At 42.3% G+C, this 15346-nt stretch overlaps 1 protein-coding gene across 4 annotated transcripts in view; it reads right to left on the minus strand.

Annotated features, from left to right (window-relative positions):
* AMMECR1 (AMMECR nuclear protein 1) overlaps positions 1-15031 on the minus strand; it is a 113442-nt gene extending 98411 nt beyond the window's left edge. For all 4 annotated transcript variants that reach the window (XR_004380230.1, XM_032837045.1, XM_032837044.1 and 1 more), the window contains exon 1: positions 14514-15031. Coding sequence is in view for 3 of the 4 variants with exons in the window: in XM_032837045.1 (XP_032692936.1) it covers positions 14514-14986 (473 nt within the window). In the remaining variant the exon portion in view is untranslated. The remainder of the gene's footprint in view (positions 1-14513) is intronic.
* Positions 15032-15346: the final 315 nt, after the last annotated feature.

A 15346-nucleotide genomic window follows, 5' to 3' on the forward strand; every position in this document is an offset into this window, starting at 1 on the left:
CAAATCAAGTCATAAATTTACAACCTCTTTCCAAATCACTTCACCCCCTCCCCAAACTGGAAGACTAGCAGAACCAGTAAACTTTCTAGATAATGCAAAGTGGTAGATGCTGCTAGAATTTAAGTGGTAAATTTTATTTAATGCAGTTGCTACAAAGTCTTCAGATATTCAAGACTGCTGCTCTCAAAAATGACAAAGCTCCAAAGACAAATTATGTTGAAGAAGGGGAAGAGAAGGACCTTCCTAGATTTATACTTCAATTCTGGGGTGGGAGAGATAAGGAGTCAAAAATATTCAAAAAAAGGGAACAACAATTCTGAGAACAAGAAAGCACCAGTGGCCGTGCTGGGCTGGTGCAAGTTAATTAAGTTAGTAAAGGGTTAACAAATGGTTATTATGGAATGGTGAATAATTATACTCTATGGAGATGAAAGAAAGTTTCTAGACTAAAATGCTCCTTTTCTATAAAAACTGACCTGAATTTCTCTAGGCTGAACTAAAACATAGCAAAGGTTCTGAGAGCAGCCAGTGGAGACAGGAACCAGGACCCTCTGGACCCACACCCATTTTTTCACTTTAAAATAAGACTTGCTTGTTCTCTTGCCATAGCCAAAACGGAAAACCAGACATTTTTTTTCCTTGATTGTGCTCTACACTATGGAGGCCACTGCCCATGTAACATGCCTATTGTCTGAAGCCTGTGAGAAATGAAATTGGCATCCCAATGGTTCAACCCTGTATAAACAAACTCACCTCTCCTTCTCTTGATGAGAGTATTCACTCTTGCTGATAAAGCTTTTAAGCATATTGAAAGTGATCAGCACCTTTGCGTGGTCTGTCCTAAGAACCACTGGATTCCATCCGGCCTCTTATCCTATTACGTGGCAGGGGTCCGTGATCACAGACATAGGCCAAACCATCTCTTCCTCAAAAGCTCGGACTCAAAACATATTTCATTACCACTATTTTCACATCTGGTATTTTTTTACCTCACTGTAGTAATAAGTAATTCAAATTACAGATTATTCATGATTCAAGTCTATGACATGAGCTCGTTTACTTATAAAAAACCTAAACTGACTACACAGAGAACGCTCCTAATGAGCACTATGCTAGGGCTGTTTTTTTTTACATACTGAATACGTTGGCACAACATTCATGGTTATGTGGCTAGACCCTGTCAGAGATCAGTCTAACAGGAAATAATTTTCTTCTATTCTGAAACGTATTCTGGCGAATAAAAGAAGAGAGTTGTTAAAATGAAATGAAATTTTACAGTGATCCCTGAAAAAGAAGTCATAAGATGATTTCTTTTTAATTAAAGACAAATCATCAATGAAAGACTAAGAATTTGCTCCTTCTTCTTCAAAGGATAATTGTTGGTCAACACATAAAATAAAAATATGCTGTTTTATTGCAATCCAGGAAACCATTTTAGAATTTTGTTTCTAAATAATACTATGAAATCTTTACAGATTTTGCTTATACAGTCTGTGTCTTAGAGTTGTGGCATTCTTGAGCAGGGCATGTTAAGAACCCTGAGGAACATAACCATTAGACTAAATGATATTGAAGCTAATTTAATAATATCATTCAATCATTAGTCCCCAATTCTCCTAAAATTCCCAGTACCTAACTTATGTGAGTTACATTTGTAACATCCAAGTAAAATCCCTTCATTGATTTAAGGAGAAAAAAAGGACTTAAAGCCATTTAATTCCATAATAATTAGGGTAGTTTATATTTTATTTTTAAAATTTTTTTAAAGGTTTTACTTATTTGACACAGAGATAGAAAGTACAAGTAGGCAGAGCAGCAGGCAGAGGGAGAGGTTCTCGAAGCAGGCTCTCTGCTGATCCCAGGACCCTGGGATCATGACCTGAGCTGAAGGCAGCCACTTAACTAACTAAGCCACCCAGGTGCCCCGAGCAGATTATTTTTTAATAATAATAATAATTTTTAAAATAAGTAGATTATTTTTTAATCTTTGTTGGTACTTAACTCCCTCAACTTCATGTCTGAGACACTGAAGTTTAGAAGGAAAAAAAACACAGAACATAGAAGGCACTCAGGCAGAAGGCAACATCACCAATCTTAACCTAAATGACTTATGCTGACCGTCTATTCACAAATGAAAGCACTTCATCTACACAGCAGACTCCTGCTTGTGTTATTTCCTGGTCTCTTGTCCAGGCTTCATGACATTCATGACATTAAAGGAGCTGCTGAGGCATAATTAGCTAAACAAAAGGGAAATTTTACCAAGAAAGAGGCAATTCCCAGGCCATTAATAGTTTAAAATTGTCAACTGGCAGGCCTTCATTTCCCAATGCTTGAATTATAGCAACAGTCTCCTCACGGGGTCCCCTTTATTGCTATGATCTCCCCGACTTTAACATACCTTTGATTGGTACCCACTGACTACTGTCCAATACTCCTTCTGACCGCTATGTCTTTAAGTTGTTTCCCTGTCTAGAATGCTTTATCCCTCTGTGGAAGGTCTACCCAGCCTGAATCCTACTCTCTTCATGGAGCCCTCCTGTAAAATCCCAGCCCACATTAGTCTTTGTCCAAACTCTAACAGGCCTCATTGTCTCCATCATTCATTCAGTCATTAAATCATGTGGCCTCATTCTGTGTTTCATGAATCTTGTCTTCTCAGTATGACTGCAAGCTTTTTAAGGGCAGGAAGCATGGCATACACCTATTTTATAGAGCTCTCACCCACAACCACTATATTACTCGTTCAACTGAAATGTTAGAATTTACAATATGCAGAGCAGTACTAGCTGAGAATGCTAGGTTTTGATGTAAGATACACGGTCTTACGATACTGTTGGCAAATATATCTTGAAGCTTAAACAAATACACACTTCAAAATGTCTACAAGCAAATGGATAATCATAGTGGAAATTCCTCTTTCTTCTCTAAAACTGTAAAGCCATCTCTAAATGGAAAAAGATAGAAACTGCTCCAAAATCCAAATTAATACATCACAACTCTGATAATATTAAAAAACATCTGTACCTCTCCTAATAATAAAGAATCTCACACAGCTGTGTAGACAGTGAGGCAAATAAACAACTTTCAAGACTTGACCATGTCTATTATTTCACAGATTCCACTACCACACTTAGTGTATGCACTCCCAAAGTGAGTATTCCACTAACCACCTTTAGATATGAGCTTTTCATTCAAGCAAATAAGAAGCAATTTCAACAAGTGCTCAACTCAAGTGGTTTACATATGCACAGACGGGCTTATAAGGCCTTACTTATAATAGCCCATTAGGCAAGGTGTTTTCCAATTTTCCATCTCTCTAAAAAACACATTTCCTCAGAAACATAAGGTTCAGCCGTCAAAATGAATGTTCTCTCTCTGCCTTCATCCTTCCACCATTAAGAGTGGGTAAACAAGGGAAAAGTTCCTACTTGTCAAAGACGTTTCCTTATATTATTATTAGCAAATTCATTAGAAAGCCCTAAAAGACAAAGGATAAGAATAATAACTTAAAAGGAAAGCTAGAAAATCCAGTTTTTTTCAAATATAGGTGGGTGGTATTAAGTATACTAATAAAGGAAATGATAAATGCCATGTCAAATACTGACACACTACCAGTTCGAAACATTTTTTAATAGTTATTTCTTACTCAGATGCCTTCAACCTAGTTTACTCAGAGTTTTCAATAAGTTTAGAAAAATAAATACTTCAAAGCCTAAATTAAGCTCTCCCATAAATAAGCTCTGGGCGTCTCTAATACATGTTTGTAAGATTCATTTTTAAAGATTCCCAAAATTCTCGTGAAACATTAGTTGCTTTAGGTAGAGCCACTATCATGCACCTTCAAAAACTAAGCTAAACATGGTGCTTATAGTTATCAGTATTGTACTGTACTTAAAAATTTGTTAAGAGGGGCACCTGGATCGCTCAGTCGGTTAAGCATCTGACTCTTGATTTCAGCTCAGGTCATGATCTCAGGGTCGTGAGATCGAGCTCCTCGTCAGGCTCCTTGCTGAATGTGGAGCCTGCTTCAGATTCTCTTTCTGCCTCTCCCTCCGTCCCTCCACCCCTGCTCTCTCTAAAAAATAAATGTGAGAAGAGGGTAGGTCTCACTTTATGTGTTTTTTACCACTAAATAAATACATTAATCAATTAATTTTCTAAAAGCATCATACATCTGTGTGATTAAAGAGAAACTGATGAACCAAAAATGACTGACACTCCAGTTATCTGTGGGAATGTAACTTACAAATTAGATTGACCAGAGTAGGTCCTGTTGAAACACACTAGAGAAAAGCTACAGGAGATGTAAGTATGATCAATCAAAAGCCCTCCTATTGATTGCATTCTGCAGTCAAAAATTACAGCAGGATCTATCCTTTAATATTATCTGTTCCATAATCTCTGTTATGAAGAATGACTATGAGCAAGCTCTATAAACAAAACTTCATCTATCTATTACTACCTCAATACACAGACCTGAAAGTAAGACACATCTGAGTATCTGAGAATTTATAACTATGTTCACAGACAAGTAAAGAAACAAAGAAAGGATCATGGTCAGAGAGTGGCTACATTTATCTGTTTGGGGACATACTTGAGCTACTTGTTCTATGGCCCCCAAACCTGCCCAGAGGCCTCATTCTCATTTCAACGTGGTCTCTTGGAAGTACTCAGGGAATGCATAGGCAAGTCTTCTTGTATAGCTAAACTTTATTCTGTGCATCTGTTTCTGATAGGAATATTTTTTTTTTATAAGAGTGCCATGGCCACTTGTAAAGGAGGGACACCCAGGATTGCATAACGTGAAATATGCCTGTTAGAGCAGCCCTACCCCAGACCAGGCACTTGAGTCTCATTTTTTCTGCACTGAATCCAGGCTTCATCTCACTTGACTGCGATTCCATTTTTCTCCCTCCCTGGCTCCCACGCGCCCTCTATTCCTGCCTCTGGCCCTACGTGACTCTCTTTCTCCACTGAGCTAATGCTTTCACAGTGTGAAAGAGTGGCTTTCTGCAAAACAAGTTGCCAAACAGGGCGATGATTAGAGGAGTTTGTGGAGTAAAACATGTCACAAACCACACAGCACATCATTAGTGTCAGAGAAATAGAATCAGTATCATTCCCATTTGTTCTTGTGAGGGTTTTCTGAATTGACAAGAGTGTGGGGTAGATGGACTCATTTTAACCACCGACTACCGGGCACCTCGTCCTGACATCAGAGAGCTATTCCACGGAATCACCTGGCCAGGCTGGTGGCAAGTTTTTGGTTGGTGCCAAAGAAGCGTGCAGAGCTGTTTGTTTGCGTCAACCATGGGAAACTTCATAAAATGCACTGAGGGCAATACCCTAACATGGAAAAAGGCCAGAAGACTTCAAGAGGTTCTCCTTCAGTGAATAAATTACCGACACCAACTTCCACTTACCATGTAATCATTTGAGAAGGATGTAAAAAAGGCACCCCTCATCTACACACTTACCCTACTGTTGTTCAAAATCGGGATACAAAAGGTATTTCCGTTACTATCATGAGGTATGTACTGAGGCCCAAGTTTCCCCAGCTATATAACTTATTTGTACCCCAAAGCACCGAGGCCTGTACAGTTGCTAGGCTGCATAAGCAAAAACAATGTCACGGAGAAGCAGCACAACAGTGTGACTAGCACACAAGCATCTCTTTGAGGCTGTCACAGTGCTGAGGGACCTGGAAGCAGACAGCACAAAAACCAATTTTTTCATAGATTCCGTTCTAGGAGAATGACTCAAAGACCCACTAATGCCTGAAGCAAAGCAGAGAATTTGGTGGTAACTCCTTGAAGCAATCCAAAATCTCACTAGAATATAAGTTACTAGAATTGTGTGTCATGTGCTTACAGAAAACATATGGAATGGCAAGGCAAGCTACATAGGCTGTTAGGTCAGTCTCACTACTTTCCATTACTAGAGAGCTGGTCAGCATCTTCTGGCAGGATATTGCATAATACAGTCAACTGTGCTCTCCCAGCATTGCATGTGGCTTTGGGTCTCAGTGTGGATTATCTGTAAAATGAAACAGATAGGGGAAAGGCAAGAATCATCAAGACCATCACAGACCTTAATTTAAAAAAAACAAAAACTAGCATTAGTCAGCCTGGACTCAAGTAGAACTTTTCATATCTGCCCATCCACTGAAGATCGCAATGGTCATAAGGCAATACAGCTGATCCTGTCCATTGAGAGCATCTACCCTTCCTTGTCAGCAAAGCGTGAGGACACAGGACCTAGAATCAAATACCAGGCAGTACTTCCAGTCCTTCAGAAATTGCCTTTAATCCACAATCGGAAACTACAAATTCTTTTTTTTTATTTATAAGAGAAAGAGAGCGAGCATGAGAGGGGGAGGGTCAGAAGGAGAAGCAGGCTCCCTGCTCAGCAGGGAGCCCAGAGCCGGAAGCCCAGAGCGGGAAGCCCAGTGCGGGACTCAATCCTAGGACTCCAGGACCATAACCTGATCTGAAGGCAGTCGCTTAACCAACTGAGCTACCCAGGTGCCCTGAAACTACAAATTCTGGAGATGTTTGTCTATAAGCCTGTATTTTACTAAACACCATGCTAAAATATACACTAAGGAAATCTAAGAATCACTGATCACTTTACAAATTGATGAGATATAATATATGTAATACATAAAACTATATCAGGGAAACCCAACATACTATCAGGTATTTTTCCTAGCAATACGAAGCTGAAAACTATCACTGATCTCTACCCATCTAAGCATTCAAAGTCACAACTGGGACAGGGGTGGCTGTAGAGAGCCAAGAGACTGACCAAATTGTCACAAGAGCTCTGTCACTATTCTGTAGTCCTGTTAATTAAAAAAGAAATGATGTTGGATAACTGCAAACACTTGAAAAACATATAATAAGAAAACTGAGTTCATCTGACCAACTATTTGTTTCTTCCCATTCCTACACCTCCATGCTTTTTAGTGGTACCACCATCCTTCTGGTTCCTCAGGCTTGTAAACTCTGAACTAGGTTCAAAGACTCTCCCCACTTCACTTCCCCCAGCAATGGGAATTTGGTGGTCTTTGTTTGTTTGATTTGTTTTGTTTTTGTTTTGTTTTCTGCAATGTCTCTTTACGTACATGCAGTCCCCTAATTTCAGGTCCTCGCCCAATATCTCAGCTAACTTTATACTTGATCCGAATTCTATACATGAACGTATCTTCTCCTTTCTCTCAATTTAGATACAGTCGGGCATAGATGAAGAGGGGGAAGGGGAGGTTCTTACACTTGTGATCAAATTTCATAGCCATTCCAACTGAGCTGTTGAACAAACTTTTCCTGAGCACAAGAATAGCTAGGCACAGAGCCAAGAAAAGAGGAGGCAAGGATGGCAGCCAAGAAACAGGTGAGCTGCAAGCTTTCCACTCCTACACAAAACCTGGCCCTGGAGTGTGAGTCCCTGCATCTGCTGATAACTTCTTCCATTTCTTGATTTTGCAACATTCCCATATTCATGAACTCTGCCCCTGGAGTGGCTCCCCTACTTTTCCAATGCCAGATTTCCTAGTGCCCTCGGAACCTCAACCATAGCTGGTCTCTTCTACCGTGAGACTCATCTCCTTCCAAGTCATCTTAGGACCTGGAGGACTCTTCTGCCAGTGCTGTTCTCCACCTCACGTGAGAGACCATAATCAGGTCCAGTATCTCTTAACCAGTCTTGCCAGAGGATTCCCAAGACAAAAGGCTGCTTGTAATTTCCTTGAAGTTTTCTGATCTTTGAGACCAGAGCAAGGGGAGTGGTATGGAGAACGCTGGGGGTCCAAGTTGCTGGCTGAAGATAGCTGCTGAGAATCCCCAAGTGTTGTGGCAAGGGGTGTGGTGGTGAGCAATGAGTTTGAGAACCACCAGGAAGACTTCGAGATCTACTGGTCATACCAGACTCTCCACCAATAATTTCTGTACCTTTGCCATTTCAAAACTTGGCTCAAAAGTCATCCTCTTCCCAAAAGCCTTTTTTCCTGACCACTCCTTTTTTCTGTGGCATCACTGTGCTGACATACAATGTTTCCCATTTTTCAACTTCACCTACAATCACGTATATAGTGCACTGTCAGCATTTTAAGCGACTCTAATGTTTGTGTCATACCTTGAACGAGACTGGAAGCTCTGTGAGGACAGAGCAACTTCTCTGGTTTCCAACCTGGGAACTCAGCAATACTGTATATGCTAAAAGAAATAACAGGGTTTTTTTTTTCCCCCAGTGACATATAATTTCCACCTAGCTCCTCAAAACTAACATTTTTAAGGGTGAGCAAGTTTGAAAGTATGATACTTTAAAAGCTGCAGAAAATACACCCACACTGGATAGAAAAGATGCCACTTATCGTTGGACCAAACATAAAATATGCTCCACCCAACCAACTGCACTATTACACCATACTTCTTCCTTCGGGCTCTTTTATTTCTACTACATAAGCTTGTGGCTCATTTCTGCTCTTAGCAGCACTGTGACTACAGAAGCTCAAACTCTAAATAAGTTTACTGTTGGGGAATCTACTCTTCCCACCTACACAACCACTGGCTTCCCACACTGTCTCCAGTGTCCTGTGAGCAACTGCCCAATTACTGATTGTGGAAAGACAGCTACACACTGAAGGTCCATTCTTGGCAGGCCCCTGGCTTTTACCGCTGGTCCTCACTTACTTAGCTTAATTGATTCAGAACAGTACCCAAAAGAGACATTATTACACAAGTTCACGGAAGGGGGGGAGACTATTGAAGAAAATTTAAATGTAAAAGCCGTGGTCATTGTGCTGCTTTAAAACAGGCAAGCATGTGTGACATTGAGAGACCAGAATAACGCCTATTGAAATAGGGAACTTTGACTAATCTCATTGCACAAGTTTTAGTGTTTCACACATATACATTCTCAAAAAGTATGATGGTCTCTAAATGGGAAGCACAACTGACTTCAAAATCATAATCCTTTGGGGTAATACATCAGAGCATTTTAACACAAATACATTTCAAAAAGTGTATGGTTTTCTAAAGACAACAATGTGAATGCTACTATTTCTCTGAGAAGCACATGGAGGGGGGATCTACTCATGCATATGGGCTAACAGAGCATTTTTCACTTTCTCAGTAGTGGTCTTTCTTCCCATTGGACTGAGATCCCAGCAAAGACTCCTTCTTCATTGCCACCCACTAGCTGGGACCTGAATGCAGCACAAACACAATTCATAAGCAAGCAAAATTATGAGCTAGATTATCACTCCCTTTGGCCATATGGGGGAGAAGGTAAAATAAGCATCGAGTTTTTCTTTTTAACTAAATATACCTTGTCCTACATACACCTATACGCATGGATATAAAAATAATTTTGTAATTTATATTTCTACATCTTTCCATTTCAGTCACTGGCTGTTTTTACAGCATAAATGACAACTGGGGGCATGCCTTCTTTCTTCTCTCTTAGTAAGACAGGACACCAGGCTGCCTTCCAATGGAAATCAACATTGTTGAAAAACAACCTGTGTAATACCTTCAAAAATGCTCAACAATTTTCCAGACAAACATATCATTGTGTTGTTGTTGTGGTGGTGGTGGTTTTTTTTGAAGAAAAACTATACATTATGACCACTATGCTGGCCTAGTAGCATCATCTGCAATAGACAGATAAACCTTCTGGCTATTCTGCTCAGTCTTCATTAAAAAAAAAAAAAGACATAATAGAAATATAATAGCTTGTGTTTAAAATACTGTATTAATATCACTTTGACCTGAGCTACATTATCAAATCACCTTTTTAACGAACATGTCATAGGAGTGTTACTCTTCTGGTGAGGCAAAATGCCTGCTTCACCTTTCTCAAACAACCCAATTCCTCCCAAGCATGCCGGAAAACAGTAATTTGACTACTGTGACAAGACAAGAAAGAGTTAACCGTTCAAACACCTGCTCAGAGTCTCTCAAGAACTGCATATCCAGGAGTGGATTTTTTTTTTATTATATTCACTGTGATGAAAAACCATATTATTGATGTTAATAGTAAAGTATCTTTTATGTGCCATGGTCTGTACAAAATGTAGTAGTGCATTAACTTCAAAGGTGGTAAGAAGATTAAAACAAATAGTTCATGGGACGTGACATGCAACACAGCATTAAAGATATAAGACTGAACAATCCCAGTGCCTTGGCAGGAACCTTTTATATTTTTGTTAATGAGGGAAATTCTTAAAATCCAATCCAGCAAGCATAAGTGTAAGGAAAAGCTTTAAAATCATATCACAACGAGTAATTTAGTGAGCTAATCATCAAAGCATTTTTTATGGCAACAGAAAGGGGGCTTTACTTATCAAAATCAATACAACTCACTTTAAGAGATCATATTTATGCTGTTTTTAACTCCTACAAGGTGCCCCTCGCATTTAACATTTCTGGACGAAAAAAAAAGTCCTAAAATCATACCATCGGTTTCCAAGAGTCACCCCTCCCCCCACCTCAGAATGCAACCATCCCAAGAACCTGGGACTCTTACTAGGATCTTGGCAGCATTCTATTTCCCCAGTGCTAAGTTAGAAAGAACATGACAAAGGCTGGTGACACGGAAACAGGAAGTTCCCTACTGGAAACTGGCAGGGGAAATTGCCATTCCCTTACAGTTGCTGCACGACTTTACTGAGGTCCTAGCTTCTCTGTCTAACCCAGGGGGTCTCAACGTGTGGTCCTGGGAACTGAGGCAGCAATGCCAGGGAGCTTGTTAGAAATGCAAATTCACAGCCCCACCCCAGACCGACTGAATCAGAAACTCTGGGAATGGGGCCCAGCAATTTGTGTTTTAACAAGCACTACAGGAGATTATGATGTACTCTAAAGTTGGAGAACCACTCCTCTTCAAACTTTAACGTGCGGAAGAATCACCTGGGGAGCCTGTGAAAATGCAGATTCCAATTCAGCCGGGCTGAGGGGCGACCTGAGAGCCTCCATTTCAGAGCAGCTCCTAGGTCGGGTCTATTGCAGACCACACTGCATGAGTTTCTGGTAAACTAGTTGTTCACCAGAATTACCCAGGGTGCTTATAAAATATGGGTTCCCAGGCACCACCCCAGGCCAAATTAATCTGAATCTCAGGAGAGGGGACTAGGTGAATACGGTACGACCAGTGGTTCTGTGCCTTAGCTGCACGTTCGGAATCACCTGAGGAGCTTTTTATAATCCTGAGGTCCAGGCCCCATCCAAGACCAATTAAATCGGAATCTCTGGGCTTGTAACCCAGGTCTCCACATTTTTAAATAATTCCCCAGTGGTTTGAATGTGCGGCCTGAGTGGGGAACCACTGCTCTGGAGTCTGACTGGCTCCACACCTGGCGCAGTGGGTCCCTTTAGAGTAGCAAATGATTTCCTATAATGTGGCTCTCTGGGTTCCCACATATGAATCCAAGAGCTCGGGTTTTGAAGAGTAAAATGCACCTTGAGTCATTTGTAAAATCACGTCTCAAACCTGATTTCTGTGAGCAAATGTGCCTGGAGAACTGAGACGGAGGATTTGGTAATGCAGTCCTCACTTTTAACACGAATGTCACGTGTCCTCCGTTGAACAAGTTGCCACTGTCCTCCCAAGCTGTAGCTACTGCTATCTCGTGTGCAGTGAGGTAGGTGCTCCAACAAACGGCAGCCAACAGTGAAGAGTTTGTATCCCTACAGCCTGTTCACATGTTGGTATCCCTTCCCCAAACCTGAAAGGGATGGAGGAGATTTCTAATAACCCTTCAGAATGGGAGGGTAACTGCTCAATGGAGAACTTCTGAACCTATACAAGGCAGATTTCACTACTTACAGACGTGTTGACAGAGAAGGTTCTGGGAAGGGATGAAAGCAGTGTGTTTTTACACAGGAGAATCTGATTTGTTGAAAGCATGACTTCTGGGGTAGGGGGAGCAGAGACAAGACCTGGAACACTGCTGCTCATGACGGGATACTAATAACTCGGGGTAGAGGGAGAAATAGGTCTATTTACAGCTTATGCCCCCAGCACGAAGGCACTAATAAGTACACGATGCTATTAAATATGTGATATGTAAACCAGAAAATATGTGGTGGTTACTAAGGCACTGGCAAGTGATTACAATTATTTGACTCCATAATCAAACACTACCTTTAAGACATTTTCTTGAATTTTCCACAGTACACCTCAAATATGACTTTAAGATAAAGGAAGATAAGATGTAGTCCTCTTTCCGCTTAAGAAAACTTTCGTTCTCCCCTTGGTCATGTTCAGGGTCTCTTCTAAGCTGTTTTGTTGAAGACATGACACATTCAAGGCCTGCTGAATGATAATGGTTATTATTCTTCCAACATTGTTTCAACATATCCCCAGTGGTCAAAGTGTGTCTTATTTGGTCTCTTTAGTTCCATGAAAAAGAAATCCAGTGGATGGGGTATTGAAAGATAAGCAATACCTAAACACATGTCCAAAGTAGCCACTGTTAAGATGACATTTTCAAAAGCATTCTCTGTATGAACTGGTCAAGCTCTCTTTCCTTTTAAACTTCTTGTTATAGTCTTTCAGTTAACCCAAGCTCACTTTAAAATGTGTGAAAATAGCACCTCCTGAAAGTGTGTTCTCATATGCTTTGGAGCAATGGAGCGTGAATAGTAAAACAGCCTTTGCCAAACTCATGTAACTGAACAGGAGTGAATTTTTGCGTCCCATGACTTTGCAGAGCCAACCTATGTATCATTCCACGACTGGCTTTAATACATCATAGACACCCAAGAGAAGGCAGGAAAGTCACAAATAAGTGACTCAAACTAATAAATATTTCATAGACTTTTTTTTTTACATGGCAGTCTCTTTTAAATGAATCTGACTTCTTACCAAAAAACAAACTGGCTAAGTAAAGGTGTGGTTTTAGGATTTAAGCTCCTAGAATTAAAACTATGAAATTTATAAAGATATTTAGAAAAGTGTTAGTCTAGATGCTCTTTCATGCGTTTTTATGACTAAATGCCCAAAGATGAACCAAGTCTGAACGAAAATGCACAGACCACAGGAGTGGCAAAAATACAAAATTAAGTACATTTAAAGTATCAAAGCCAAAGAAAACAAACAATACAAATTTACAATTTCCAGGACACTTTATTGCAATTTCCACTTTACATATTAATTTAATATTTTTAGTCTAGGCAGAAGTGTTTATACTTATCCAGTAGTAGTCTAATACCCTAATCTCACAAAATGAAAAGAAGCAGTTTAAAAAGAACATCGATTCAGGTATTTATGATATGGGGAAAAGGGGCACTTGTCTTAGCAAGGAAAAGTGCTGGTGGTTTCTTCATAAGTTTCACTGAAATTTTTCTCTATTATTTCTGTTGTTGTGATGCAAAGTACTCATAATAAAAACAATCGCCCTCTTTGTCATTCTGCCCTTCCTTGGGCTTTACATTCTGTCTAGCATTTAACTCAAAAAGTCAGTTTACACTCAGTTTACACATTAAAAAAAAAAACCATATGCCCCATCTCCCACACATCCAAATGGACGGGGATTAGAATTAACCTGCTTTTAGCTGTAACAGTGCTATTTTAAACAATTTCAACCACACACTTGAAGGGTAAAATAAAAGTACAAGCCAAAAGAAAACATAAAAATTCCTACACACTTACTGTTGGATTAACTATTTCTCAAACCGTCGAGCCTAACGTAGATTTCTTACAAGTGAAATAGACACAAAAGCAAATGCACGCTTCATATACAAACTGACACTGGTTCTATGGGGACAGCTCTCTTTGAATGAGCTATTACCCAGACGGTGGAATTTAAAAAAAAAAGGCAGGGGGGGGGGTCTCACTCTTCCAATGTGAGAGAGCTGGCGGTGCGCTTCACTAGAGACACATTTTAATGGGTACGTTCGGATAAGAATAGGTAGTAAGGGAAAATGTGTTTAAAAAAAAAAAACTCCTCCCTCCCCCGGGACACAAGGAAACCTGAAGGAAAAGACGGGTAACCCCATAAGCTCTGGAGCTAAGTTCCATCACTAGCCGAACAGAAGTTGGATAGTTGCTATTTTTCACCCTGCAGTTGGGATAGTAACTCTCCCTGTGGAAGGTACGCTGGGCGGGAATACTGGCAGGGCTTTCACTTGGGGTAAATGGAAACCAAAGTGAGGAGAGGTCAATACCTTGAGTAATCCAGATCTCCAAAACCAGGGCGGTGGGGACGCGGGGTGGCAAAGGAGAGAAGGGAAGGGTCCAAACTCCTCGAAGTTATCGCAAAGAGAAAGCGAACACCTTTGGGAGCCAGTGAGCCATCTCCTGTAGCAACACCCTGCTCCAAGTGTGGGGTGCCTGCCTCGGAGGGCAGAAAGCGCGGGGTGCCCTTACTTAGGTCGAGTGGCTCCGGGGACCGGGGCAGAGAGAGGGGCAGGGGCAGCCGCCGGCGGGGAGGCGGACTCATACTTTGCTTCAACTCTGAGCCCCATCCCGAGCGCAAGAGAGAGAGCGGCGGAGGGCACGGTACTCACTAGGGCTCGTTGGTGAACCGAGGGGTCCGGGGCTGCTGGTATCCGTACAGGTGACAGTAGAGCACATCGAAGCAAAAGCAGCACATCTCCGCTGACACCACCATCTTCCGGGAGCCGGGCGATGAGGACGAGGCGGCGGGCGACAAGGAGGGCGAGGAAGAGGTGGCGGCGGCCGGGGTAGAAAGTAGGGTCCCCACTCCGCAGCTCGGAGGAGGCGACAGGGAAATCCCCCCGCCGCCGCCGCCGCAGCCCTGGGGGGGAGAGAGGGTACAGCCGCTGCCGCTACCTCCTCCGGCTAGACCTCCCAGCCCGTTGAGCCGCGTGCCGGCGCCTCCTAGTCCCAGCTCCCCAGCTCGGCACTGGCTCTCTCCGCTGCAGTGGGAGGAGGAGGAGGCGCCACCACCGCCACCCGAGCCAGAGGGGGGCGAACTGGACAGTTTCTGCTTCTTCACCCCGCAGCAACCCGCCGCCATCTTGGAACAGTCTCCCCCACGCAGCGCTTCCGACCCATAAGTGAGGCGAGCTGGCAGCGGGGGCGAGCACGCTGCGGCCCCGGCCGCCGGGGGCGCGCCAGGGGCTCACAGGGCGCGCGCGCGCGCGCCGCTCCCTAGCCGGCCGCCCGGCCACGCGGCCGCGCGCGCCCTCGCCGCTCGGCACCTCGCGCCTGTCCCGCGGGACTCGCGCCTCCTCCGAGGCACAGCCTCGAGCTCTGTGGCCCTCAGAGGATGGATGAAAGACGGGAAGCCCAGTAGAAAGAAAGGAGAAGGAAACGAGAACGCCAAGCAGAGAGTAGGAGCAAAGAGTTGGGCACGCCCAGGGAGGAAGAGAAAGGA

The sequence above is a fragment of the Lontra canadensis genome, unplaced genomic scaffold, assembly GCF_010015895.1.
Source record: "Lontra canadensis isolate GAN:19392208 unplaced genomic scaffold, GSC_riverotter_1.0 scaffold96, whole genome shotgun sequence".
NCBI lineage: Eukaryota > Metazoa > Chordata > Mammalia > Carnivora > Mustelidae > Lontra > Lontra canadensis.